The 26,401-nt window shown below is 44.7% G+C and overlaps 1 protein-coding gene and 2 non-coding genes across 3 annotated transcripts; all 3 read right to left on the bottom strand.

Moving 5' to 3' along the window:
- Window positions 1–1,231: 1,231 nt before the first annotated feature.
- Window positions 1,232–13,677, bottom strand: LOC139369024 (coiled-coil domain containing 115). Its single transcript, XM_071108604.1, has 5 exons — window positions 13,378–13,677; window positions 13,084–13,187; window positions 9,616–9,716; window positions 5,290–5,478; window positions 1,232–3,473 (listed from the first exon to the last, which is right to left on the bottom strand). The coding sequence occupies exons 1-5, from the start codon at window positions 13,492–13,494 to the stop codon at window positions 3,343–3,345; spliced, it is 642 nt and encodes a 213-aa protein (XP_070964705.1). The 5' UTR covers window positions 13,495–13,677; the 3' UTR covers window positions 1,232–3,342.
- Window positions 13,678–19,049: 5,372 nt separating this feature from the next.
- Window positions 19,050–19,121, bottom strand: trnae-uuc (transfer RNA glutamic acid (anticodon UUC)). The gene has a single exon. It is a non-coding gene; the product is annotated as a tRNA-Glu (tRNA).
- A 1,450-nt stretch (window positions 19,122–20,571) lies between these two features.
- Window positions 20,572–20,645, bottom strand: trnan-guu (transfer RNA asparagine (anticodon GUU)). The gene has a single exon. It is a non-coding gene; the product is annotated as a tRNA-Asn (tRNA).
- Window positions 20,646–26,401: the final 5,756 nt, after the last annotated feature.

Consider the following 26,401-nt stretch of genomic DNA (forward strand, 5'->3'; position numbering starts at 1 on the left):
TCTGTGAACTGTCTTGTGCAAGTTTTAAATTGACACAATGTCTGTTAGCAAAGATGTCAGCTCGATATGACGTTCAAGAGCTTGTAGGGATTTGTAGTTTTGCATGATGTCTACTCTAATGCTAATTAGCATTTTCGAATCTGAGAGTAAAAAGAGGAATATATTGATAAGTCACCTTGTCCAAGAGAGATTTACATGATTATCAAAACATCACGCCAGGGATGGGAAAAACGATTGGAACCATTTCCCTTTGACGGCTAGGTTTTATGGGTATTATGACACCTTCACTATGGGGCTGTATTGACAGTGAAAGTTACAGCTAATTTTGGGATTGTATGTCGATTTGTTCTCCTTAAATAAAAGTCATCTGATTTATTTGTTTGATCAACCTTTTCGCCACCAGCTCCTGATATCAGGGCATAAAACCTAGTCTCCTGAATTAGCCCAGCTGGCGCAAATGTGCACTTGGCCCGAGCTCGTTTCCCTGGCTAAACTATCTGAACTATGCTAGTTTTCATCCTCATTCCTAAACTTTGATGGAAAGAAACTTGAAATGGTGTATTGTTTTGTTGGAATAGCCATGACTGGTTCAGCATATCTGTCATAAGATGATGGTGGCGACGGATATTATTGCTACTTAACGCAGATCCAAGTTCAGTTTTGAGATCCACTGGCATCATTGGCGTAGGGTTAGCGTTTCTGACTGGTCTTGGAACTAAGGGAACGGGTTGGCTCGATGGGATATGTAGTGATTTTTCCAAGACAGCCAGATATGTACACAGTCTTCTACGACTCTTGGATGATTAAATCAGACTTTATTAACATAATGAGTAATCCAGGAATGTCACAAGTTTATTGACACGAGGGTCTACAGCGTTCCCCCTACTCCGCACCTGTCTACTAAAGGGGACATCGACAGATTCACCTTGTCGGCTTCGGGATTCGATCTCACAACCTTTCAGTCATTGGCTCAACACTAACCACTAGGCCAAATTATACCCTAACATTTATGGACACACACATACTACCACAGACCCACACGTACTACCACAGACCCACACGTACTACCACAGACCCACACGTACTACCACAGACCCATACATACTACCACAGACCCACACGTACTACCACAGACCCACACGTACTACCACAGACCCACACATACTACCACAGACCCACACGTATCTTTACCCCTGCTACCTACATGTACAGTATCAGTCAAAAGTTTGGACACACTTAATCAAGTGTTTTAACTTATTTTCACTATTTTCTACATCGCAGAATAATAGTGAAGACATCAAAACTATGAAATAACACATATGGTTGGTAGGGGTGGTATACAGAAGATATCCCTATTTGGTAAAAGACCAAGTCCATATTATGGCAAAAAAACAGCTATAATAAGCAAAGAGAAACAACAGTCCATCATTACTTTAAGACATGAAGTTCAGTCAAAACAGAACATTACAAGAACTCTCAAAGTTGAAGTGCAGTCGCAAATACCATGAAGCGCTATGATGAAACTGGCTCTCATGAAAACCGCCACAGGAAAGGAAGACCCAGAGTTACCTCTGTTGCAGTTGATAACTTCATTAGAGTTACCAGCCTCAGAAATTGCAGCCCAAATAAATGCTTCAGAGTTCAAGTAACAAACATATCAACATCAACTGTTCAAAGGAGACTGCGTGAAATCAGGCCTTCATGGTCAAATTGCTGCAAAGAAACCACTACTAAAGGACACCAATAACAAGAAGAGACTTTCTTGGGCCAAGAAACACAAGCGATGGACATCAGACCGGTGGAAATCTGTCCTTTGGTCTGATGAGTCCAAATGAGAGATTTTTGGTTCCAACCCCCGTGTCTTTGTGAGACGCAGAGTAGGTGAATGGATGATTTCCACATGTGTGGTTCCCACCGTGAAGCATGGAGGAGGAGGAGGAGGTGTGGTGGTGCTTTGCTGGTGACACTGTCAGTGATTTATTTAGAATTCAAGGCACACTTAACCAGCATGGCTACCACAGCATTCTGCAGCAATATGCCATCCCATCTGGTTTGCGCTTAGTGGGACTATCACAGGATAATGACCCACAACCCACTTCAGTCGGATGTTTTGATAGAATACATTTATCACAGCTAGCTAGTAATGTTAGCTAGCTAGCTACTTGCACAAGCATTTCATGTAATTATGTGATGTTATCTAGCTAGAAGAAACAAGTTTAGAACAGACATTTGATCAGCTAACAAGCTAGCTGAGAAGCTTACACAAAATAATTTGTTTTATGGCCATCCCATCTGGTTTGCGCTTTGCGGGATTATCATTTGTTTTTAAACAGGACAATGGCGCAACACACCTCAGGTGTAAGGGATATTTGATCAAGAAAGAGAGTGATGGAGTGCTGCATCAGATGACCTGGCCTCCACAATCACCTGACCTCAACCCAAGTGAGATGGTTTGGGATAAGCTGGACTGCAGAGTGACGGAAATGCAGCCAACAAGTGCTCAGCATTTGTGGGAACTCCTTCAAGACTGTTGGAAAAGCATTCCAGGTAAAGCTGGTTGAGAGAATGCAGAAAGAGTGTGCAAAGCTGTCATCAAGGCAAAGGGTGGCTTTTTTATTTAACTAGGCAAGTCAGTTAAGAACACATTCTTATTTACAATGACGGCCTACCGGGGAACAGTGGGTTAACTGCCTTGTTCAGGGTCAGAACGACAGATTTTTACCTTGTCACCTCGGGGATTCGATCCAGCAACCTTTCGGTTACTGGCCCAACGCTCTAACCACTAGGCTACATGCCTTCCCTTCTTTGAATAATCTCAAATATATTTAGATTTGTTTAACACTTTTCTGGTTACAACATGTCACCATTTGTGTTATTTCATAGTTTTAATGACTTAACTATTATTCTACAATGTAGAAAATAGTAAAACATAAAGTAAAACCCTTGAATGAGTAGGTGTCCAAACTTTGGACTGGTACTGTACATATCTACCGCAACATATCTTTACCCCTATTAGCTACATGTACGTATAGGTAGCAGGGGTATATCTTGAGTATTTCTCTCCGCTAATAGAGGCGTAATAAAGTTCACAAATTGTGATAAAAAAAGATGTATATTTTATTATTTGTATATTTTGTATTTATTCATCAGGGGTGCTGCAGCCCCCTCAGCCTTTGTATAAAGGGCTCTAGACAGAAGTACTACTATACTATGTGGGAGAGAGTGGCTGTGTACGCTAAACCATGATCTGGTCAGTCAGGTCAGTCTGGTCAGTGTGGTCCGTCTGGTCAGCCTGGTTCGTCTGTCCGTCTGGTCCTTCTGTCCGTCTGGTTCATCTGTCAGTCAGGTCAGTCTGTCAGTCAGGTCAGTCAGGTCCGGGGTCTGGCTGCTGCTCTTCTGTTTCATCTGCAACTGTTGTCTGGTGGTCAGGACTGTAGACTGGAGAGTAGCCACCTCCGCTGACAACTCTACCACTACAGGGGAGAGGAGGAGACAAGGGAGAGAGGGGAGAGGAGGAGACAAGGGAGAGAGGGGAGAGGAGGAGACAAGGGAGAGAGGGGAGAGGAGGAGACAAGGGAGAGAGGGGAGAGGAGGAGACAAGGGAGAGAGGGGTGAGGAGGGGACAAGGGGGAGAGGAGGGGACAAGGGGGAGAGGGGTGAGGAGGGGACAAGGGGGAGAGGAGGGGACAAGGGAGAGAGGGGAGAGGAGGGGACAAGGGAGAGAGGGGTGAGGAGGGGACAAGGGGGAGAGGAGGGGACAAGGGGGAGAGGGGTGAGGAGGGGACAAGGGGGAGAGGAGGGGACAAGGGGGAGAGGGGTGAGGAGGGGACAAGGGGGAGAGGGGTGAGGAGGGGACAAGGGGGAGAGGGGTGAGGAGGGGACAAGGGGGTGAGGAGGGGACAAGGGGGAGAGGGGTGAGGAGGGGACAAGGGGGAGAGGAGGGGACAAGGGGGAGAGGGGTGAGGAGGGGACAAGGGGGAGAGGGGTGAGGAGGGGACAAGGGAGAGAGGGGTGAGGAGGAGACAAGGGAGAGAGGGGTGAGGAGGAGACAAGGGAGAGAGGGGTGAGGAGGGGACAAGGGGGAGAGGGGTGAGGAGGGGACAAGGGGGAGAGGGGTGAGGAGGGGACAAGGGAGAGGGGTGAGGAGGGGACAAGGGGGAGAGGGGTGAGGAGGGGACAAGGGGGAGAGGGGTGAGGAGGGGACAAGGGGGAGAGGGGTGAGGAGGGGACAAGGGGGAGAGGAGGGGACAAGGGGGAGAGGGGTGAGGAGGGGACAAGGGGGAGAGGGGTGAGGAGGGGACAAGGGAGAGGGGTGAGGAGGTGACAAGGGAGAGGGGTGAGGAGGGGACAAGGGAGAGGGGTGAGGAGGGGACAAGGGAGAGGGGTGAGGAGGGGACAAGGGAGAGGGGTGAGGAGGGGACAAGGGAGAGGGGTGAGGAGGGGACAAGGGGGAGAGGGGTGAGGAGGGGACAAGGGGGAGAGGAGGGGACAAGGGGGAGAGGGGTGAGGAGGGGACAAGGGGGAGAGGGGTGAGGAGGGGACAAGGGAGAGGGGTGAGGAGGGGACAAGGGGGAGAGGGGTGAGGAGGGGACAAGGGGGAGAGGAGGGGACAAGGGGGAGAGGAGGGGACAAGGGGGAGAGGGGTGAGGAGGGGACAAGGGGGAGAGGGGTGAGGAGGGGACAAGGGAGAGGGGTGAGGAGGGGACAAGGGGGAGAGGGGTGAGGAGGGGACAAGGGGGAGAGGGGTGAGGAGGGGACAAGGGGGAGAGGGGTGAGGAGGGGACAAGGGGGAGAGGGGTGAGGAGGGGACAAGGGGGAGAGGGGTGAGGAGGGGACAAGGGGGAGAGGGGTGAGGAGGGGACAAGGGAGAGGGGTGAGGAGGTGACAAGGGAGAGGGGTGAGGAGGGGACAAGGGAGAGGGGTGAGGAGGGGACAAGGGAGAGGGGTGAGGAGGGGACAAGGGAGAGGGGTGAGGAGGGGACAAGGGGGAGGGGTGAGGAGGGGAAAATAGAGAGGGGAGGAGGGGACAGAGGGAGAGGGGGAGAAGGGTGGGAGAAAGGGGAAGGGAGAGGAGGAGGAGGGGAGAAGGGAGAGGTTGGATGGGGGAGGAGGGTAGAAGGGAGGAGGTGGAAGGGGGGAGAAGAAGAGAAGGGAAAATAAATGTTTCATCCATACTGGTACATGCTGGAAGACGGAAGGCAACCATCCTACCAGACAGACCCCAACTTGTTTCATCCATCCTACTAGACAGACCCTAACTTGTTTCATCCATCCTATCAGACAGCCTACCCTGTTTGAATGAGGCCTGGGCCTGTTTCAGGGTCTGAGGCACCAGGATTCCAAACCACTTCAGTGGGTCCTGCTGGGGGTTGGGTTCAGGTTTGGAGGAGGGAGCCGGCTCAGTCTCTGTCCACGGATGCTTGTTGTCACTCTGGTCTATCTCTGGGACCTCCTGCGTCTTCACTCTTCTCCTCACACCTGTAGATCCAACAAACATACAGTCAGATGAGGGGACTTAATTTTTTAACCTTTATTTAACCAGGAAAAGCCCTTTGTGACCCAGTCTCAAAGGACCCAAACAACAACACAGAGTTACACATGGAATAAACAAGTGTACAGTCAATAACACAATAGAAAAAAATAAAGTCTATTTACAGTGTGTGCAAATAGCGTGAGGTAGGCAATAAATAGGCAATAGTAGTGAAGTAATTACAGATTAGCAAATTAACACTGGAGTGATAGATGAGCAGATGATGATGTGCAAGTAGAAATACTGGTGAGCAAAAGAGCAGAAAAGTAAATAAAAACAATATGGGGATGAGGTAGGTAGATTGGGTGTGCTATTTACAGATGGGCTATGTACATCTGCAGCGATCGGATAGCTGCTCAGATAGCTGATGTTTAAAGTTAGTGAGGGAAATATAATCATTGGCAGCAGAGAACTGGAAGCAAAGGCGGCCAAAAGAGGAGTTGGTTTTGGGGATTGTTTGGAGGTTAGTTAACACAGTTTGGTGGTTAGTTAACAGTGTCCAAAGAAGGTCCAGATGTATACAGAATGGTGTCGTCTGCGTAGAGGTGGATCAGGGAATCACCCGCAGCAAGAGCGAAATCGTTGATATAGACAGAGAAAATAGTCGGCCCGAGAATTGAACCCTGTGGTACCCCCATAGAAACAGCCAGAGGTCCGGACAAAAGGCCATCCGATTTTACACACTGAACTATGTCTGAGAAGTAGTTGGTGAACCAGGCGAGGCAGTCATTTGAGAAACCAAGGCTGTTGAGTCTACCGATAAGGATACGGTGATTGACAGAGTCGAAAGCCTTGGCCAGTTTGATGAAGACGGCTGAACAGTACTGTCTTTTATCGATGGCGGTTATGATATCGTTTAGGACCTTGAGCGTGGCTGAGGTGCACCCATGACCAGCTCGGAAACCAGATTGCACAGCAGAGAAGGTACGATGGGATTCGAAATGGTCAGTGATCTGTTTATTTGGCTTGGCTTTCAAAGACCTTAGAAAGGCAGGGCAGGATGGATATAGGTTTATAACAGTTTGGGTCTAGAGTGTCACCCCCTTTGAAGAGGGGGATGACCGCGGAAGCATTCTAATCTTTAGGGATATCGGACAATACAAAAGAGAAGTTGACTAGTAATAGGGGTTACAACAATGGCGGAAGATAATTTTAGAAAGAGAGGGTCTAGATTGTCTAGCCCAGCTGATTTGTACGGGTCCAGGTTTTGCAGCTCTTTCAGAACATCTGCAATCACGCTTATTTAAGATGGTGAGGAAATTACTTTTAAAGAATGACCAGGCATCCTTAACTGACGGAATCAGGTCAATATCCTTCCAGGATACCCGGTCGGTTAGAAAGGCCTGCTCGCAGAAGTGTTTTAGGGAGTGTTTGACGGTGATGAGGGGTGGTCGTTTGACTGCAGACCCATAGCGGATGTAGGCAATGAGGTAGTGATCGCTGAGAACCTGATTGAAAACAGCAGAGGTGTATTTGGAAGGCAAGTTGGTCAGGATGATATCTATGAGGGTGCCCATATTTACGGATTTAGGGTTGTACCTGGCGGGTTCCTTGATCATTTGTGTGAGGTTGAGGGCATCTAGCTTAGATTGTAGGATGGCCGGGGTGTTAAGCACATCCCAGTTTAGGTCACCTGGCAGAACGAACTCTGAAGATAGATGGGGTGCAATCATTTTTTCACATATGGTGTCCAGGGCAGAGCTGGGAGCTGAGAGGGGTCAATAACAGGCGGCCAATAACAGGCAGCAACAGTGAGAGACATTTCTGGAGAGATTCATTTTTAAAATTAGATGCTCGAACTGTTTGGGCATAGACCTGGAAAGTATGACAGAAATGTGCAGGCTATCTCTGCAAATTTGGCAGTTCTATCTTGATGGAAAATGTTGTAGTTGGGGATGGAAATCTCAGACTTTTTGGTGGACATCAGGGTTGGCGGAGTGTGCTAAAGCAGTGAGTAAAACAAACTTAGGGAGGAGACATCTCATGTTAACATGCATGAAACCAAGGCTTTTTCGGTTACAGAAGTCAACAAATGAGAGTGCCTGGGGACACGCTGGGCCTTTCAAGGGTGATCTGGCAAAGGCAGCAGCAACAATCAATACATTCCATAATTAAAACATACAACAACATGATCCAGCCTAAAAAAAAGCATTTCCATTCCTCCGTAACAGAGTCTCCCATCAATATTTGACATGCATTTAGTGGCACTAACAAGTATCCAAAGTTAACGAACTCAAGACATAACTCCAAATAATTCAATATAAACTTATTTCTCAGTGACATACTAAGTAATGCTACATTCAGAAAGTATTCAGACCCCTCCACATTTTGTTACGTTAGCTTTATTTGAAAAATGGATGAAATGTTGTATCCCCTCAATCTACACACAATACTCCATAATGAAAAAGCTAAGAAATATCACATTTACATAAGCATTCAGACTTTACTCAGTACTTTGTTGAAGCACCTTTGGCAGCGATTACAGCCTCGAGTCTTCTTGGGTATGACACTGCAAGCTCGGCACATCTCTATTTGGGGAATTTCTCCCATTCTTCTGTGCAGATCCTCTCAAGCTCTGTCAGGTTGGATAGGGAGCATTGCTGCACAGCTAGTCAGGATTGAGGGAAAGATGAACGGAGCAAAGTACTGTCACGTTCGTCGTATGGAGGAGAACAAAGCGCAGCGTGATTAGAACACATACTTTGTAATGAAGACGAAGACAAACTATACAGACGACAAAGGGAAGCACAGTGGCGAGCTGCCCAGTGACCCGAGCCTACCAGACGAGCTAAATGCCCTTTATGCTCGTTTCGAGGCAAGAAGCACTGAAGCATGCACGAGAGCACCAGCTGTTCTGGACGACTGTGTGATAACGCTCTCGGTAGCCAACAAAATTCACAAAGCCGCGGAGACAGATGGATTACCAGGATGTGTACTCAAAGCATGCACGGAGCCACTGGCAAGTGTCTTCACTGACATTTTCATCCTCTCCCTGACTGCGCCTGTAATACCTACATGTTTCAAGCATGTGAGCAAGACAAAGGAACTGATCGTGGACTACAGGTAAAGGCGGGCCGAACAGGCCCCCATTAACATCGACAGGGCTGTAGTGGAGCGGGTCGAGAGTTTCAAGTTCCTTGGTGTCCACATCACCAACAAACTATCATGGTCCAAACACACCAAGACAGTCGTGAAGAGGGCACAACAACACCTTTTCCCCCTCTGGAGACTGAAAAGATTTGGCATGGGTCCCCAGATCCTCAAAGTTCTACAGCTGCACCATCGAGATCATCCTGACTGGTTGCATCACCGCCTGATATGGCAACTGCTCGGCATCTGACCGTAAGGCGCTACAGAGGGTAGTGCGAATGGCCTAGCTTGGGCCAAGCTTCCTGCCATCCAGGACCTCTATAATAGGCAGTGTCAGAAGAAAGCCCAAAAAATTGTCAGAGACTCCAGTCACCCAAGTCATAGACTGTTTTCTCTGCTACCGCACGGCAAGAGGTGCCAGAGAGCCAAGCCATAAGACTGCTGAAGAATTAATCAAATGGCCACCGGACTATTTACATTGACACCCCCCCTCCATTGGTTTTGTACACTACTGCTACTCGCTGTTAATTATCTATGGATAGTCACAAAACCCCTACCTACATGTACAAATGACCTCGACTAACCTGTACCCCCCCCCCACACCCATTGACTTGGTACCGGTACCCCCTGTATATAGCCTCGTTATTGTGATTTTATTGTGTTACTTTCAATAATTTTTTACTTTATTTAAATTGGTTAATATTTTCTTAACTTTTCTTGAACTGCACTGTTGGTTAAGGGCTTGTAAGTAAGCATTTCACGGTAAGGTCTACACTTGTTGTATTCGGCGCATGTGACAAATACAATTTGATTTGCCTTGAGGCTGTAATCGCTGTCAAAGGTGCTTCAACAAAGCACTGAGTAAAGGGTCTGTTGGAAGGTCTGAATTCTTTCCGAATGCACTATATACAGTACTATTGACCTATCCCTTTTAAAGGCCTGTAGTTGGCATATGGAGAAGACACAGCCTACACTAGTCAGTGGTGCTCCATTACCCTCCTTGTCTTTAGGTCCAATGTCCTCCACCTGTCTCTCTTCAGGAGACTTCAGCGTCCTTCTCTTTGTCTGGAACTCGGCCTCACCACTCTCCAGAGTCCTACGACACACTAACATCATTATTATCCCAGATATACCCTCTACCACACATTACACAGAGTTGATAAACAGACATGCCTTTGAAGTTTGAGTCCATTGAATGGTGAGAACTGACAGCCTAAATAAAGTTGTATGGAATCGATGTCGCTAAGTTATAGTCAGGGATGCAAACTGGTGAGGGCCCAAAAAGGTGACACTTTTGTTTTGCAATGCGAAAAATCCCTGCTAGGGGTTAATGCAGGTTTCAACTAATTAAACAACAAAGAATATTTATTTATTTTATTTATTTCACCTTTATTTAACCAGGCAGGCTAGTTGAGAACAAGTTCTCATTTGCAACTGCGACCTGGCCAAGATAAAGTGTAGCAATTCGACACATACAACAACACAGAGTTACACATGGAATAAACAAAACATACAGTCAATAATACAGTAGAACAAAAGAAAAATCTATATACAGTGAGTGCAAATGAGGTAGGTAAAGGAAATAAATAGGCCATGGTGGTGAAGTAATTACCATATAGCAATTAAACACTGGAATGGTAGATCAGCAGAAGATGAATGTGCAGGTAGAGATAATGGGGTGTAAAGGAGCTAAATAAATAAATAGATACCAGTATGGGGATGAGGTAGGTAGATAGCCCATCTGTAAACAGCCCATCTATGTACAGGTGCAGTGATCTGTAAGCTGCTCTGACAGCTGGTGCTTAAAGCTAGTGAGGGAGATGTGAGTCTCCAGCTTCAGAGATTTTTGCAATATGATCTACATGATCAGTCTCTGTGTGTTAAATAAAAAGTGTTTAGTGTGAACCGAACTCACATCTAAAAAATGTAAAGAAAACAATCCAATGTTATTTGTTACCTAAACTTTACTGCAAATGACACTCAAGTCTTGAGAAAAAAACAATACACTAATATTGCAGTTAGCCATGACAGCCTTTATAATAGAATGCTTGTTACCATGACAGCCTTTATAATAGAATGCTTGTTACCATGACAGCCTTTATAATAGAATGCTTGTGACCACACACATCTAAATATTGAAAATAGGAAGAAAACATCTTAAAGTAGAAATAGAATGAAACAAACAGGCATTATATTTTTGCTCTATTATAGTGGCCACTATAGGAGACATTGATCAAGTGCACAAGGCTTCATGTGTGGAAAAATAACGTTAACTGAGTAAAACATTTAATAATCCTTCCTCACTCACACACAAGTGTCACTGTCAAATTCAATACAACAAAAGCAATACCTTTGGGCTACACTGCACATTATTACATTGTACATTTTCTACCTGTGGACATCTGTTCTACAATGTGCCAGCAGAGCATGAGACCCTTTGTTGGCATAATTTATCTCAATCCCATTGAGGTCCCAGGTGTGCTCAATGGGATTGAGATCCGGGCTCTTCGCTGGCCATGGCAGAACACTGACATTCCTGTCTTGCAGGAAATCACACACAGAACGAGCAGTATGGCTGGTGGCATTGTCATGCTGGAGGGTCATGTCAGGATGAGCCTGCAGGAAGGGTAAACACAAATCCGACGATCAACCCTGGTGAGATAAAACCACGACTTGTCAGTGAACAGCACTTTTTGCCAGTCCTGTCTGGTCCAGCGATGGTGGATTTGTGCCCATAGTTGACGTTGTTGCCGGTGATGTAAGGCAGGTCCTCACCAGACAACATGCCTACAAGCCCTCAGTCCAGCCTCTCTCAGCCTACTGCGAAAAGTCTGAGCACTGATGGAAGGTTTGTGCGTTCCTGGTGTAACTCGGGCAGTTGTTGTTGCCATCCTGCACCTGTCCCACAGGTGTGATGTTCGGATGTACCGATCCTGTGCAGGTGTTGTTACATGTGGTCTGCCACTGCGAGAATGATCAGCTGTCCATCCTGTTTCCCTGTAGCGCTGTCTTAGGCATCTCACAGTACTGACATTACAATTTATTGCTTTTGCCATATCTGCAGTCCTCATGCCTCCTTGCAGCATGCCTAAGGCACGTTCACGCAGATGAGCAGGGACCCTGGGCATCTTTCTTTTGGTGTTTTTCAGAGTCAGTAGAAAGGCCTCTTTAGTGTCCTAAGTTTTCATAACTGACCTTAATTGCCTACCGTCTGTAAGCTGTTAGTGTGTTAACGACCGTTCCACAGGTGCATGTTCATTAATCGTTTATGGTTCATTGAACAAGCATGGGAAACAGTGTTTAAACCCTTTACGATGAAGATCTGTGAAGTTATTTGGATTTCTACAAATTATCTTTGAAAGACAGGGTCCTGAAAAAGGGACGTTCCTTTTTTTGCTGAGTTTAGTTAACATTTCACACTGATTGCTTAAACAACTAACTCGATAATACTTGAGAAACGGCAAGGAATCATATAACAGTTAATACTATAGCGAATTGGTTAGGTTACTAACGTTAGCTCATCTGATGTTGTAACGTTAGCTAGCTAGCTGTCTGACTTTATTAGCAGCCAGCTAATTTTCACACCATAAACTAAATTATTTGATCAGCTAAGTTGGCTAATGTTGCTCAACATTACTCTTGTTAGCTGACAGAGAATTGGATCCAGCTACTAAAGCAAGATACTAAACAATGCTAACAATACTTTTTCCACCACACCTCAAACTTTCCAAATGGAGTTTGCTTCATCACCTTCTCACCCCGTTCGCGATCTGGCTTCTCACCTACCTCTTTGTTATCGTTCAGGGACGTGCTGCTGTAACAGGCAAACTGCCTTTGCAAACTGCTGCTGTCTTTCCAGAGCGCTGAGTCTGTAACTAGCAAATTGGTTCTCTTCGCTCTTCAGTCAAGTGCTGCATTCTGTTGTTATGTGAATGACTGGCTGAGCCTTGGATACAGCAGCCGGTATATTGGCTGAGCCTTGGATACAGCAGCTGGTATATTGGCTGAGCCTTGGATACAGCAGCCGGTATATTGGCTGAGCCTTGGATACAGCAGCCGGTATATTGGCTGAGCCTTGGATACAGCAGCCGGTATATTGGCAGAGCCTTGGATACAGCAGCCGGTATATTGGCTGAGCCTTGGATACAGCAGCCGGTATATTGGCTGAGCCTTGGATACAGCAGCCGGTATATTGGCTGAGCCTTGGATACAGCAGCCGGTATATTGGCTGAGCCTTGGATACAGCTGTCGGTATATTGGCTGAGCCTTGGATACAGCAGAGTATTGCTCCAAACGCGGATCGCTCGTCCGCTTACAGCCAGTAGTGATCCAAATCCCACCCCCAAACGTTTCTCATCGGATCCAAACGGCAAATTCTGCTGAAAGGTGACTAGTTTGCATCCCTGGTTATAGATGGTTTATAAGGTTAATACAGTCTTTGGCTAAGCGCATCTCCTTCGTACCTGGTGTGCACTCGGACCAGAGGTTCCATCTCACTCCCATACTGCAGAGCAGACACCTGCTTGTTGCCCATTGAATACCTCGCTTTGGATATGGAGAACCATCCCTGTAAAACACACACACACACACACACACACACACACACACACACACACACACACACACACACACACACACACACACACACACACACACACACACACACACACACAATGTAAAGCCATAATATAAAGCCTCTGATCAAGACATCAAAGATAGTCTAGCCCTTGATACATCATGTAATTTCCATCCTATACCTGTTCTATTAGAGAGTTGAGTCTCTCTCGTTTCTCCTCCAGCAGCTCCAGTTGGTCCATAAAGACAAGCAGCTTTTGATCCAACAAGACACACTCTTCTTTCTCTGACAGACCCATCTCTCTCGCTCTCTCCTACCGTCTCACAGTTCGACGAGCAGAGACCCCTGTGACTATCCCAACTTAGATCTTGATAAAACACGATTAAATTGTGGTTTTCTTTTCGTTTGTATCACGGTTTGTTTGAAAGAGACAGTCAGAGCGCGATTGTTTACGAGGCTTCAAATGCCACTTCCGTCTTCTGGTCATGTGAGGGGATCGCGCCACAAATGATGACGTCACATCTGTACGGCATTGAATAAACCTTCAAAATAAAAGCCCGCATTTCAAAACATTGCAATGTGGATAACCCATTCAAAATGTTAAATATATATACACACACATATACATATATATTTTTAACCTTTATTTATTTCTAGAAACATCTCAAGGATGATCAATGGAAACAGGATGCACCTGAGCTCAATTTCGAGTCTCATCGCAAAGGGTCTGGATACTTTTGTAAATTATTATAATATTTTAATTGAACCTTTATTTAACAAGGCAAGTCCGTTAAAAACACATTCTTATTTACAATGACGTCCTACACCGGCCAAACTCGGAAGACACTGGGCCAATTGTGCGCTGCCCTAACGGACTCCCAATCACGGCCGGTTGTGATACAGCCTGAATATGAGACAGATTTTCTGCTGAGTTGGGCCTCTCTTCCTCTCGGACTTAACCAACGTTGTGGAGCCGAAAACATAAATATTTTTTAATGATTTAAACGCATACTTTTTTAACAATCGTTAATCAAATACAACCACCAACAGTTTGCTCTTGCTCTAAGATGGCAACTCAGCGCAAATGTGCATGTGACAATTGAATCTCAACAAGGAAACAGTCGGTGGTTGTATTCAATGTTTATTGAAAAAGTATGGATTCAGCAAACAAAGAAAGGCAACCGAATACAGAGGACAAACATAGGTACAAAGTCGGTGTTTCATAATACATTTTTTTTTTTTAAGTATTGATCTTGGGCGAATTGATGAAGTCGAGCTAGATTCCACAAACCTGGTCTCTGCAATTCTGTGAACTGTCGTGTGCAAGTTTTAAATTGACACAATACCTGTTAGCAAAGGTGTCAGCTCGATATGACGTTCAAGAACTTGCAGAGATTTGTAGTCTTGCATGATGTCTACTCTAATGCTGATTAGCATTTTAGAATCTTGGAGTAAATAGAGCAGGAAATATTGATATTTCACCTTGCCCGAGAGAGATTTACACGATTATCAAAACGTCACTCCAGGGTAACCCTACACAAAAAAAATAGCCCTTATTTTAAGTGTTTCTAAATTCCCCTACGGGAAAAATAAATGGTGGAGAAACGATTGAACCATTTCCCGGTTTGTCCGCTAGGTTTTATGGGTAACATAACACCTCCAACGTGGGGCTCTATTGGTAAAGTTCATCAGAACCTTCCTTCACCGAAGGAGGTGGAGTTTAGTCCGCAAACTTGTAAGCGATGTCATGGCGAGGTTGGCTAGCTAAAGTCATGCTTTATGATAGTGGTAATGGTAGTCTCAAACCGAACTGTGCATGTGCAAACTGACAAACCAAAGGCAATCCTTCGATATAACAGCCTGGTCTCATAGACTACACATAACAGCCTGGTCTCATAGACTAGACGTAACATAGTAAATGTAAATCTGGCTCACTCAAATTGGTATATGTTACGTTGGTATTATATCAGACAGAAGATTACTTACGGCAAAAATCTAAAGTAGGCTTGTTTGTCGGGTGGATGGGTAGCTGTATAATGCGAACGTCTAGCAACCCGACAGTTGTGTGTTCAATTCTCATCAAGGACAACTTTAGCTCATTACTACTTTTTATCTACTTTGCAACTACTTACCATGTTAGCTTACCTTAAACATTTAACCTAACTCCTTTAATTTTTATTTAACTAGGCAAGTTGTTTCACCTAACTCCTAACCCTAACCTTCACCCCTAACCCCTAGCCTAGCTAATGCTAGCAACCTAGCTAATATTAGTGTTAGCCACCTAGATAACTTTGTAAAATATCATGCGAATTGTAAGTATATGAAATGGATGATGTACGTCCACAAATTAATACATACCATACAAATCGTAACATACTTTTGGTAATGTAGTGTATGTGGACACCTGCTCGTCTAATATCTCATTCCAAAATCATGGGCATTAACATGGAGTTGGTTCCCCCTTAGCTGTTCTAAACAGCCTCCACTCTTCTGGGAAGGTTTTCCACTAGATGTTGGAACATTGCTGCGGGGAATTGCTTCCATTCAGCCACAAGAGCATTAGTGAGGTCGGACACTGATATTGTCCGATTAGGCCTGGCTCGCAGTCTGCGTTCCAATTCATACCAAACGTGTTCGATGGGGTTGAGGTCAGGACTCTGTGCAGGTGTAACGGATGTGAAACGGCTAGCTTAGTTAGCGGTGCGCGCTAAATAGAGTTTCAATCGGTGACATCACTTGCTCTGAGACCCGGGTATGGGCGAGGGGACGGTCTAAAGTTATACTGTTACATTGATGCTGTTGACCCGGATCACTGGTTGCTGCGGAAAAGGAGGAGGTCAAAAGGGGGGTAGGTGTAACGGATGTGAAATGGCTAGCTTAGTTAGCGGTGCGCGCTAAATAGCGTTTCAATCGGTGGCGTCACTTGCTCTGAGACCTTGAAGTAGTGGTTCCCCTTGCTCTGCAAGGGCCGCGGCTTTTGTGGAGCGATGGGTAACGATGCTTCGTGGGTGACTGTTGTTGATGTGTGCAGAGGGTCCCTGGTTTGCGCCCGGGCATGGGCGAGGGAACGGTCTAAAGTTATACTGTTACACAGGCCAGTCAAGTTCTTCCCACACCGGTCTCGACAACCCATTTCTGTATGGACCTCGCTTTGTGCACGGGGGCATTGTCAATCTGAAAAAGGAAAGGGCCTTCCCCAAACTGTCACCACAAAGTTGGTAGCACAGATTCGTCTAGAATGTCATTGTATACTGTAATGTTAAGATTTACCTTCACTTGAACTAAGGGGCCTGAACCATAAAAACAGCCCAGACCATTATTCTTCCTCCACCTAACTGTAGAGTTGGCACAATGTATTGTGGCAGGTAGCGTTCTCCTGGCATCCGCCAAACGAAGATAGATGATTTTACGTGCTACATGCTTCAGCACTTGGAGATCACAATTCTGTGAGCTTGTGTGGCCTACCACTTCACAGCTGAGCCGTTGTTGCTCCTAGAAGTTTCCATTTCACAATAACAGTTGGCAGGCTCTAGCGGGGCAGACATTTTATGAACAAACTTGTTGGAAAGGTGGCATCCTATGAGTGTGCCACATTGAAAGTCACTGAACTCTTCAGTGCGGGCCATTCTACTGCCAATGTTTGTCTATGGAGATTGCTTGGCTGTGTGCTCGATTTTATAAACCTATCAGCAACAGGTGTGGCTGAAATAGCCGAATCCACTCATTTGAATGGGTGTCCACAAACTTTTGCCCATAAAATGTATCATACTAATAGGAGTGTCCTGGATTGACATTTACTATGTATACTCAGTGTATATCGCTTTCACAAGGTTGGTGCAATAACATGTTTAACTACATAAGACATTGGCTTGAATCTAGATTGTGCATTTAGATTTCAAGAAAGGTTAAGAACTAAGGAAACCTTTTTCACTTCTCTCATTAGCTTTATTCGAGACCATCAAAACCAAACCGTGTATCATAAATAGCGTTCAAAACCATAGTGCCCACAAAGCTTATCTCTAAGCTAAGGACCCTGGGACTAAAAACCTCCCTCTGCAACTGGATCCTGGACTTCCTGACGGACCATCCCCAGGTGGCAGATCCTCAACACTGGGGCCCCTCAGGGGTGAAAGCTCAGTCCCCTCCTGCACTCCCTGTTCACTCATGACTGCACGGCCAAACACGACTCCAACACCATCAATAAGTTTGCTGACGAAACAACAGCCTGATCACTGACAACAATGAGACAGCCTATAGAGAGGAGATCAGAGACCTGGCTATGTGGTATCAGGACATCAGCCTCTCCCTCAATGTGAGCAAGACAAAGGAGCTGATCGTGGACTACAGGAAAAGGAGGGCCGAACAGACCCCCATTAACATCGACGGGGCTGTAGTGGAGCGGGTCGAGAGTTTCAAGTTCCTTGGTGTCCACATCACCAATTAACTATCATAGTCCAAACACAGCAAGACAGTCGTGATGAGGACACGACAACACCTTTCCCTTCTCAGGAGACTGAAAGATTTGGCATGGGTCCCCAGATCCTCAAAAAGTTCTACAGCTGTACCATTGAGAGCATCCTGACCGGTTGCATCACAGCCTGGTATGGCAACTGCTCGGTATCCAACCGTAAGGCGCTACAGTACGCACTACCATCTGTAGGGGTGGCAGGTAGCCTAGTGGTTAGAGCGTTGGACTAGTAAGGGAAAGGTTGCGAGATAAAATCCCTGAGCTGACAAGGTAAAAATAGTTTGTTCTGCCCCTGAACAAGGCAGTTAACCCAGTGTTCCTAGAATTTGTTCTTAACTGACTTGCCTAGTTAAATAAATAAAATCACTGGGGCCAAGCTTCCTGCCATCCAGGACCTATATACAAGGTGTGTCAGAGGAAGGCAAAAAAAATTGTCAAAGACTCCAGTCACCCAAGTCATAGACTGTTCTCTCTGCTACAGCATGGCAAGTGGCACTGGAACACCACGTCTAGGTCCAAAAGGCTCCTTAACAGCTTCTACCCCCAAGCCATAAGGGGCTCCTGAGTGGTTCAGAGGCGTCACTACAGATCCTGGTTCCATTTCAGGCTGCGTCACAACCGGCTGTGATTGGGTGACACACAATTGGATCAGCGCCATTAGGGTTTGGCTGGGGTAGGCTGTCATTGTAAAAAAAATAAAATGTTAACTGACTTGCCTGGTTAAATAAAGGTTAAACAAATTAAAATCAATAAGGCTGCTGAACAATTAATCAAATGTCCACCCAGACTATTTACATTGGCCCTCCCTTTGTTTGTACACTGCTGCTACTCGCTCTTTATTATCTGTGCAGTCACGTTAACCCTACCTACATGTATGTACAAATTACCTCGACTAACCTGTACCCCATTGACTAGTCTCGTTATTTTATTGTGTTACTTTTTATATTTTTTTTAACTTATTTTATTTAGTAAATATTTTTCTTGAACTGCATTGTTGTTTAAGTGCTTGTAAATAAGCATTTCACGGTAAGACCTAAACCTGTTGTATTCAGCGTATGCGACAAATACAATTTGATCATTCAGTCATCACAATTTACCCATGATACATTGTGGGATCCTCTCGAAAACGGCCATTGACATCTCAAATCCCAAACCCGGTCTGAATGGTCTTTTTCGAAAGCGTTCCTTTCTCTCGCGATGCTGCGCCTCTTGATTTAGAAACTCCATGATAATATCCTGCTGCTAGGAGTACGGTAATTCACGGTGACCAACGTCAGCTGATGATGGCTAACCAATTAGATTTTTTTTATATGGTTTTGTTGAATGGAATGGACAATTCTAAATATCACAGTGCGAAAACAATAGATTGATGGAAGAAAATTGTGTTCCCATACCGGGAGTCGAACCCGGGCCGCCTGGGTGAAAACCAGGAATCCTAACCGCTAGACCATATGGGACTGATAGCAACAGTATTATAGAAGCATTTATCTAGGGTTTATGTAGCTTGCTAGCAACATAATAATTATGTCTAGCTCGGTTAACATACTGCTTTACTCATATGTATATACTGTATTTAGTCAATGCCACGCCGACATTGCTCATCCTAATATTTACATGTTATGTGCTATATGCTAAATATGTGTACGTGACCAATGAACATTCCATTTCACTGTTTCTATATGAACAACTGTCATTTGAGTGAAAACAAAAGTAATACTCTAAAACCAGGAAATACAATTTGGGAAAATATAAAACTGATTTTGGGGAGAAGAAAAACACATGTTATCGGCCCCCCTTAGTTGTTTAATAATCATTATTTTATCAGGTAGCATGTCTAGCAATCTACACAAAATACCCCATAGAAAACATAAATACCTTATTTACATAAGTATACAGACCATTTGCTATGAGACTTGACATTGAGCTTCCACTGTATATACTGAGTATACAAAACATTAAGAACACCTGCTCCTTCCATGACACACACTGGTCAGGTGAATCCAGGTGAAAGCTATGATCCCTTATTGATGTCTCCTGTTAAATCCACTTCAATCAGTGTTGATGAGACAGGTTAAATAATTATTTTTAAGCCTTGAGACAATTGAGACATGGATTGTGTATGTGAGAGTGAATGGACAAGACAGAACATTTAAGTGCCTTTGAACGGGGTATGGTAGTAGATGCCAGGCGAACCAGTTTGTGTCAAGAACTGCAACGCTGCTGGGTTTTTCACGCTCAACAGTTTCCTGTGCATCAAGAATGGCCCACCACCCCAAAGGACATCCAGCCAACTGGACACAACTGTGGGAAGGATCGGCGTTAACATGGGCTAGGATCCCTGTGGAACACTTTCGACACCTTGTACTCCATGTCGCAATGAATTGAGGATGTTCTGAGGGAAAAGGGGGTGAAACTCAATATTAGCAAGGTGTTCCTAATGTTTCGTATACTCATTGTATACACACCATATACACACTCACACACACTAGTGACATACCCACACCAGGCCCATACACACAAAGGCATACTGACACAACACACACACGCATACCGACACAACACACACACTCACTTTTACACTCATCATATGCTGCTGCTACTCTGTTCTTTATTTTACTCTTATTATTTATTATCTATCCTGATGACTAGTCACCTTACCCTCCCTTCATGTACATATCTACCTCAAATACCTTATTATTATCTATCCTGATGACTAGTCACCTTACCCTGCCTTCATGTACATATCTACCTCAAATACCTCGTACCTCTGTACATTGATCTGGTACTGGTACTCCTTGTATACAGCGTCACATTGATCGAGCACTGGAACATTTTGGACTATTTTCCTAAATGTGGATTTTAATATTATTGTAACACAGTCAGGCTCAAAATGTAAAAAAAGACAACCGTCCCTGGGTGGGCTCGAACCACCAACCTTTAGATTAACAGTCTAACGCGCTAACCAATTGCGCCACAGAGACCTGAATAGTTTCTTTCACAGGGAAGCATATGAATGTCATGACAGGAGGGTATGGTTCTTATGTTACTCTTGATGTTAGACAGGCCGATGGCGAAATTCGGTGGCTGAATAATGCTACTGCAACTCTGTAGACTACAAAATGTTTCACGAACAATTTATCTGGGATGAAGAAACATTTTTTTTTGCAGTTTAGCCGGCTTCATGTTTTACCTTGCCATGAAATCCAAATGCAGATCTCGATTCATGGCTAGGAAAAACTCCCTAGAAAAGAAACATAGAGAGGAACCAGCGCCCGGTTTCACAAAAGCATCTTCATGCTTGCTTATTCATTGTTAGAATCTTCTTAGGAGCATCGTTAAATCTCCGAGCTGTTTCCCAAAACCATCGTTAGTAAAGTTGAACTTGAAAACGCTCGTTATTTACCGATTGCCTCAGACCACTCGTAGAACGGCTAAATGCGCCGCAACTTGCACCGGAATTGCTTCTTGATTGCACCCTGAAGTGTTGGCAATTTATTTCAGTGAGAATCCCGATATTCCGGCACAGTGGACTTGTCATATACCCATAAAACCCGGGAATTCTTCCAATCATGTTTTACCCATTCATTTTTGCATCTGGGATTTTAGAACTACTTCATATTTTTATTGATTTATTTTATTTAACCTTTATTTAATTAGGCAAGTCAGTTGAGAACACATTCTTATTTACAATGACGGCCTACCAAAAAGCCTCCTGCAGTGATGGGGGATGGGATTCAAAATAAATATAATAAAATAAAAATATAGGACAAAACACATTATGACAAGAGAGACAACACAACACTACATAAAGCGAAGACCTAAGACAACAACATTGTATGGGAACAACACAGCATGGTAGCACACAGTTTCGGTTTGCGGTTTGTTGCTGACCTTACTTGCGGTTTTTACATTTTAAATACCATTTATAATTTTTAGTTTTTCCCCTCGCTCAACTTTTTTCGTCAGGACCTCCAACAGCCGAAGCTAAGAAGTAACATTAACATGATGCATTCTAATTGCAGTTGCTGTACTCATAATATACAGGAGAACGATCGCCTTACGGGGAGGATAGCTGTGCTGCAAGCCCAGCTTCAGACGCAATCATTAGGCAAAGGTAATTTCAGTGTAGGAAAGGATGAAACAGCGTCTGTGCCACCAGTAAGTACAGATAGTAAGCAGCCGGACAACTTTCTCATGGCTTCTGGAGGGAAATGCTGTAGGAATGCTCAACCGGTGTCGCTCATTCAGCAGACAGAAACTTTCAACCGGTTTTCCCCATTAAGCTGAGCCTTCTCTGGTCTCTACTCCTCCCGTTACGGTGTCTGAGAAGCCGAAGCTTCCCACCATTAGCTCTGACAAGTTGAAAACCCTAGTCATTGGCGACTCCATTACCCGCAGTATTAGACTTAAAACAAATCATCCAGCGATCATACACTGTCCCCCTCCCAGTTAGGGGAGTGACGAGCTCTGCAGCAGAGTCTCACAACTCAATCGCTGGTTGAAAACTGTTTTCTGCCCCTCCCAAAAGATAGAATTTGTAGATAATTGGCGCTCTTTCTGGGACTCACCCACAAACAGGACCAAGCCTGGCCTGTTGAGGAGTGACGGACGCCATCCTAGCTGGAGGGGTGCTCTCATCTTATCTACCAACATAGACAGGGCTCTAACTCCTCTAGCTCCTCAATGAGATAGGGTGCAGGCCAGGCAGCAGGCTGTTAGCCAGCCTGCTAGCTTAGTGGAATCTGCCACTAGCACAGTCAGTGTAGTCAGCTCAGCTATCCCCATTGAGACCGTGGCTGTGCCTCGACCTAGGTTGGGCAAAACTGAACATGGTGGTGTTCGCTCTAGCAATCTCACTAGAATAAAGACCTCCTCCATTCCTGTCATTATTGATAGATCATGATACCTCACATCTCAAAATAGGGCTACTTAATGTTAGATCCCTCACTTCAAAGGCAGTTATAGTCAATGAACTAATCACTGATCATAATCTTGATGTGATTGGCATGACTGAAACATGGCTTAAGCCTGATGAATTTACTGTGTTAAAGGAGGCCTCTCCTCCTGGTTACACTAGTGACCCCGTGCATCCCGCAAAGGCGGAGGTGATGCTAACATTTATGATAGCAAATTTAAATTCATAAAAAAAACTGACGTTTTCGTCTTTTGAGCTTCTAGTCATGAAATCTATGCAGCCTACTCATTCACTTTTTATAGCTAATGTTTACAGGCCTCCTGGGCCATATACAGCGTTCCTCACTAAGTTCCTTGATTTCCTATCGAACCTTGTAGCCATAGCAGATAATATTCTAATTTTTGGTCACTTTAATATTTTATTTTATTTTAATTTTATTTCACCTTTATTTAACCAGGTAGGCAAGTTGAGAACAAGATCTCATTTACAATTGCAACCTGGCCAAGATAAAGCAAAGCAGTTCGACACATACAACAACACAGAGTTACACATGGAGGAAAACAAACATACAGTCAATAATACAGTAGAAACAAGTCTATATACGATGTGAGCAAATGAGGTGAAATTAGGGAGGTAAAGGCAAAAAAAAAGGCCATGGTGGCAAAGTAAATACAATATAGCAAGTAAAACACCGTAATGGTAGATTTGCAGTGGAAGAATGTGCAAAGTAGAAATAAAAATATAGGGGTGCAAAGGAGCAAAATAAATAAATAAATAAAATAAATACAGTAGGGAAAGAGGTAGTTGTTTGGGCTAAATTATAGGTGGGCTATGTACAGGTGCAGTAATAAGTGAGCTGCTCTGACAGCTGGTGCTTCAAGCTAGTGAGGGAGATAAGTGTTTCCAGTTTCAGAGATTTTTGTAGTTTGTTCCAGTCATTGGCAGCAGAGAACTGGAAGGAGAGGCGGCCAATGAAAGAATTGGTTTTGGGGGTGACCAGAGAGATATACCTGCTGGAGCGCGTGCTACAGGTTGGTGACCAGCTAGCTGAGATAAGGGGGGACTTTACCTAGCAGGGTCTTGTAGATGACATGGAGCCAGTGGGTTTGGCGACGAGTATGAAGCGAGGGCCAGCCAATGAGAGCGTACAGGTTGCAATGTTGGGTAGTATATGGGGCTTTGGTGACAAAACGGATGGCACTGTGATAGACTGCATCCTATTTGTTGAGTAGGGTATTGGAGGCTATTTTGTAAATGACATCGCCGAAGTCGAGGATTGGTAGGATGGTCAGTTTTACAAGGGTATGTTTGGCAGCATGAGTGAAGGATGCTTTGTTTCGAAATAGGAAGCCAATTCTAGATTTAACTTTGGATTGGAGATGTTTGATGTGGGTCTGGAAGGAGAGTTTACAGTCTAACCAGACACCTAGGTATTTGTAGTTTTCCACGTATTCTAAGTCAGAGCCGTCCAAAGTAGTGATGTTGGACAGGCAGGCAGCGATCGGTTGAAGAGCATGCATTTAGTTTTACTTGTATTTAAGATAAATTGGAGGCCACGGAAGGAGAGTTGTATGGCATTGAAGCTTACCTGGAGGGTTGTTAACACAGTGTCCAAAGAAGGGCCAGAAGTATACAGAATGGTGTCGTCTGCGTAGAGGTGGATCAGAGACTTACCAGCAGCAAGAGCGACATCATTGATGTATACAGAGAAGAGAGTCGGTCCAAGAATTGAAGCCTGTGGCACCGCCATAGAGACTGCCAGAGGTCCGGACAGCAGACCCTCCGATTTGACACACTGAACTCTATCAAAGAAGTAGTTGGTGAACCAGGTGAGGCAATCATTTGAGAAACCAAGGCTGTCGAGTCTGCCGATGAGGATGTGGTGATTGACAGAGTCGAAAGCCTTGGCCAAATCAATGAATACGGTTGCACAGTAATGTTTCTTATCGATGGCGGTTAAGATATCATTTAGGACCTTGAATATTCACATGGAAAAGTCCACAGACCGACCCCAAAAAGCTTTCGGAGCCATCATCGACTCAGTGGGATTTGTCCAACATGTCTCTGGACCTACTTACTGCCACAGTCATACTCTGGACCTAGTTTTGTCCCGTGGAATAAATGTTGTGGATCTTAATGTTTTTCCTCATAATCCTGGACTATCGGACCACCATTTTATTACGTTTGCAATCGCAACAAATAATCTGCTCAGACCCCAACCAAGGAACATCAAAAGTCATGCTATAAATTCTCAGACAACCCAAAGATTCATTGATGCCCTTCCAGACTCCCTCTGTCTACCCAAGGACGTCAGAGTACAAACATCAGTTAACCATCTAACCGAGGAACTCAATTTAACCTTGCGCAAAACCCTAGATGCAGTTGCACCCCTAAAAACTAAAAACATTTCTTATAAGAAACTAGCTCCCTGGTATACAGAAAATACCCGAGCTCTGAAGCAAGTTTCCAGAAAATTGGAACGGAATTGGCGCCACACCAAACTGGAAGTCTTCCGACTAGCATGGAAAGACAGTACCGTGCAGTATCGAAGAGCCCTCACTGCTGCTCGATCATCCTATTTTCCCAACTTAATTGAATAAAATAAGAACAATCCAAAATGTATTTTTGATACTGTCACAAAGCTAACTAAAAAGCAGCATTCCCCAAGAGAAGATGGCTTTCATTTCAGCAGTAATAAATTCATGAACTTCTTTGAGGAAAAGATCATGATCATTAGAAAGCAAATTACGGACTCCTCTTTAAATCTGCGTATTCCTCCAAAGCTCAGTTGTCCTGAGTCTGCACAACTCTTTCAGGACCTAGGGAGACACTCACGTTTTTTAATAATATATATCTCTTGACACATTGATGAAAATAATCATTGCCTCTAAACCTTCAAGCTGCATACTGGACCCTATTCCAACTAAACTACTGAAAGAGCTGCTTCCTGTGCTTGGCCCTCCTATGTTGAACATAATAAACGTCTCTCTATCCACCGGATGTGTACCAAACTCACTAAAAGTGGCAGTAATAAAGCCTCTTGAAAAAGCCAAACCTTGACCCAAAAAATATACAAAACTATCATCCTATATCAAATCTCCCATTCTTCTCAAAATTTAAAAAAATCTGTTGCACACCAACTCACTGCCTTCCTAAACACAAACAATGTATACAAAATGCTTTAGTCTGGTTTTAGACCCCATCATAGCACTGAGACTGCACTTGTGAAGGTGGTAAATGACCTTATAATGGCGTCAGACCGAGGCTCTGCATCTGTCCTCGTGCTCCTAGACCTTAGTGCTGCTTTTGATACCATCGATCACCACACTCCTTTGAAGAGATTGGAAACCCAAATTGGTCTACACGGACAAGTTCTGGCCTGGTTTAGTTCTTCTCTGTCAGAAAGATATCAGCTTGTCTCTGTGGATGGTTTGTCTGCTGAGAAAGCCAACTGTAAATTTCGGTGTTCCTCAAGGCTCCATGTGAGAGACGACTCAGTCTCAACCTTTAAGTATTTATTGAAGACTCATCTCTTCAGTAGATCCTATGATTGAGTGTAGTCTGGCCCAGGAGTGTGAAGGTGAACGGAAAGGCATTGGAGCAACGAACCGCCCTTGCTGTCTCTGCCAGGCCGGTTCCCCTCTCTCCACTGGGATTCTCTGCCTCTAACCCTATGACAGGGGCTGAGTCACTGGCTTACTGGTGCTCTTTCATGCCGTCCCTAGGAGGGGTGCATCACTTGAGTGGGTTGAGTCACTGATGTGCTCTTCCTGTCTGGGTTGGCACCCCCCTTGGGTTGTGCCGTGGCAGAGATTTTTGTGG

This window comes from Oncorhynchus clarkii, chromosome 16 (assembly GCF_045791955.1).
Source record: "Oncorhynchus clarkii lewisi isolate Uvic-CL-2024 chromosome 16, UVic_Ocla_1.0, whole genome shotgun sequence".
Classification (NCBI taxonomy): Eukaryota; Metazoa; Chordata; class Actinopteri; order Salmoniformes; family Salmonidae; genus Oncorhynchus; species Oncorhynchus clarkii.

What these genes read in the sequence shown, in the direction of transcription:
- LOC139369024 (XM_071108604.1), bottom strand. Translation starts at nt 13,494, where the DNA reads ATGGGTCTGTCAGAGAAAGAAGAGTGTGTCTTGTTGGATCAAAAGCTG. An exon ending in CTGGTCCGAGTGCACACCAG is followed by an intron (nt 9,717 to 13,083) that starts GTACGAAGGAGA and finishes AGTGTGTCGTAG; the next exon opens with GACTCTGGAGAGTGGTGAGG. An exon ending in TGGACCTAAAGACAAGGAGG is followed by an intron (nt 5,479 to 9,615) that starts GTAATGGAGCAC and finishes TTGGATCTACAG; the next exon opens with GTGTGAGGAGAAGAGTGAAG.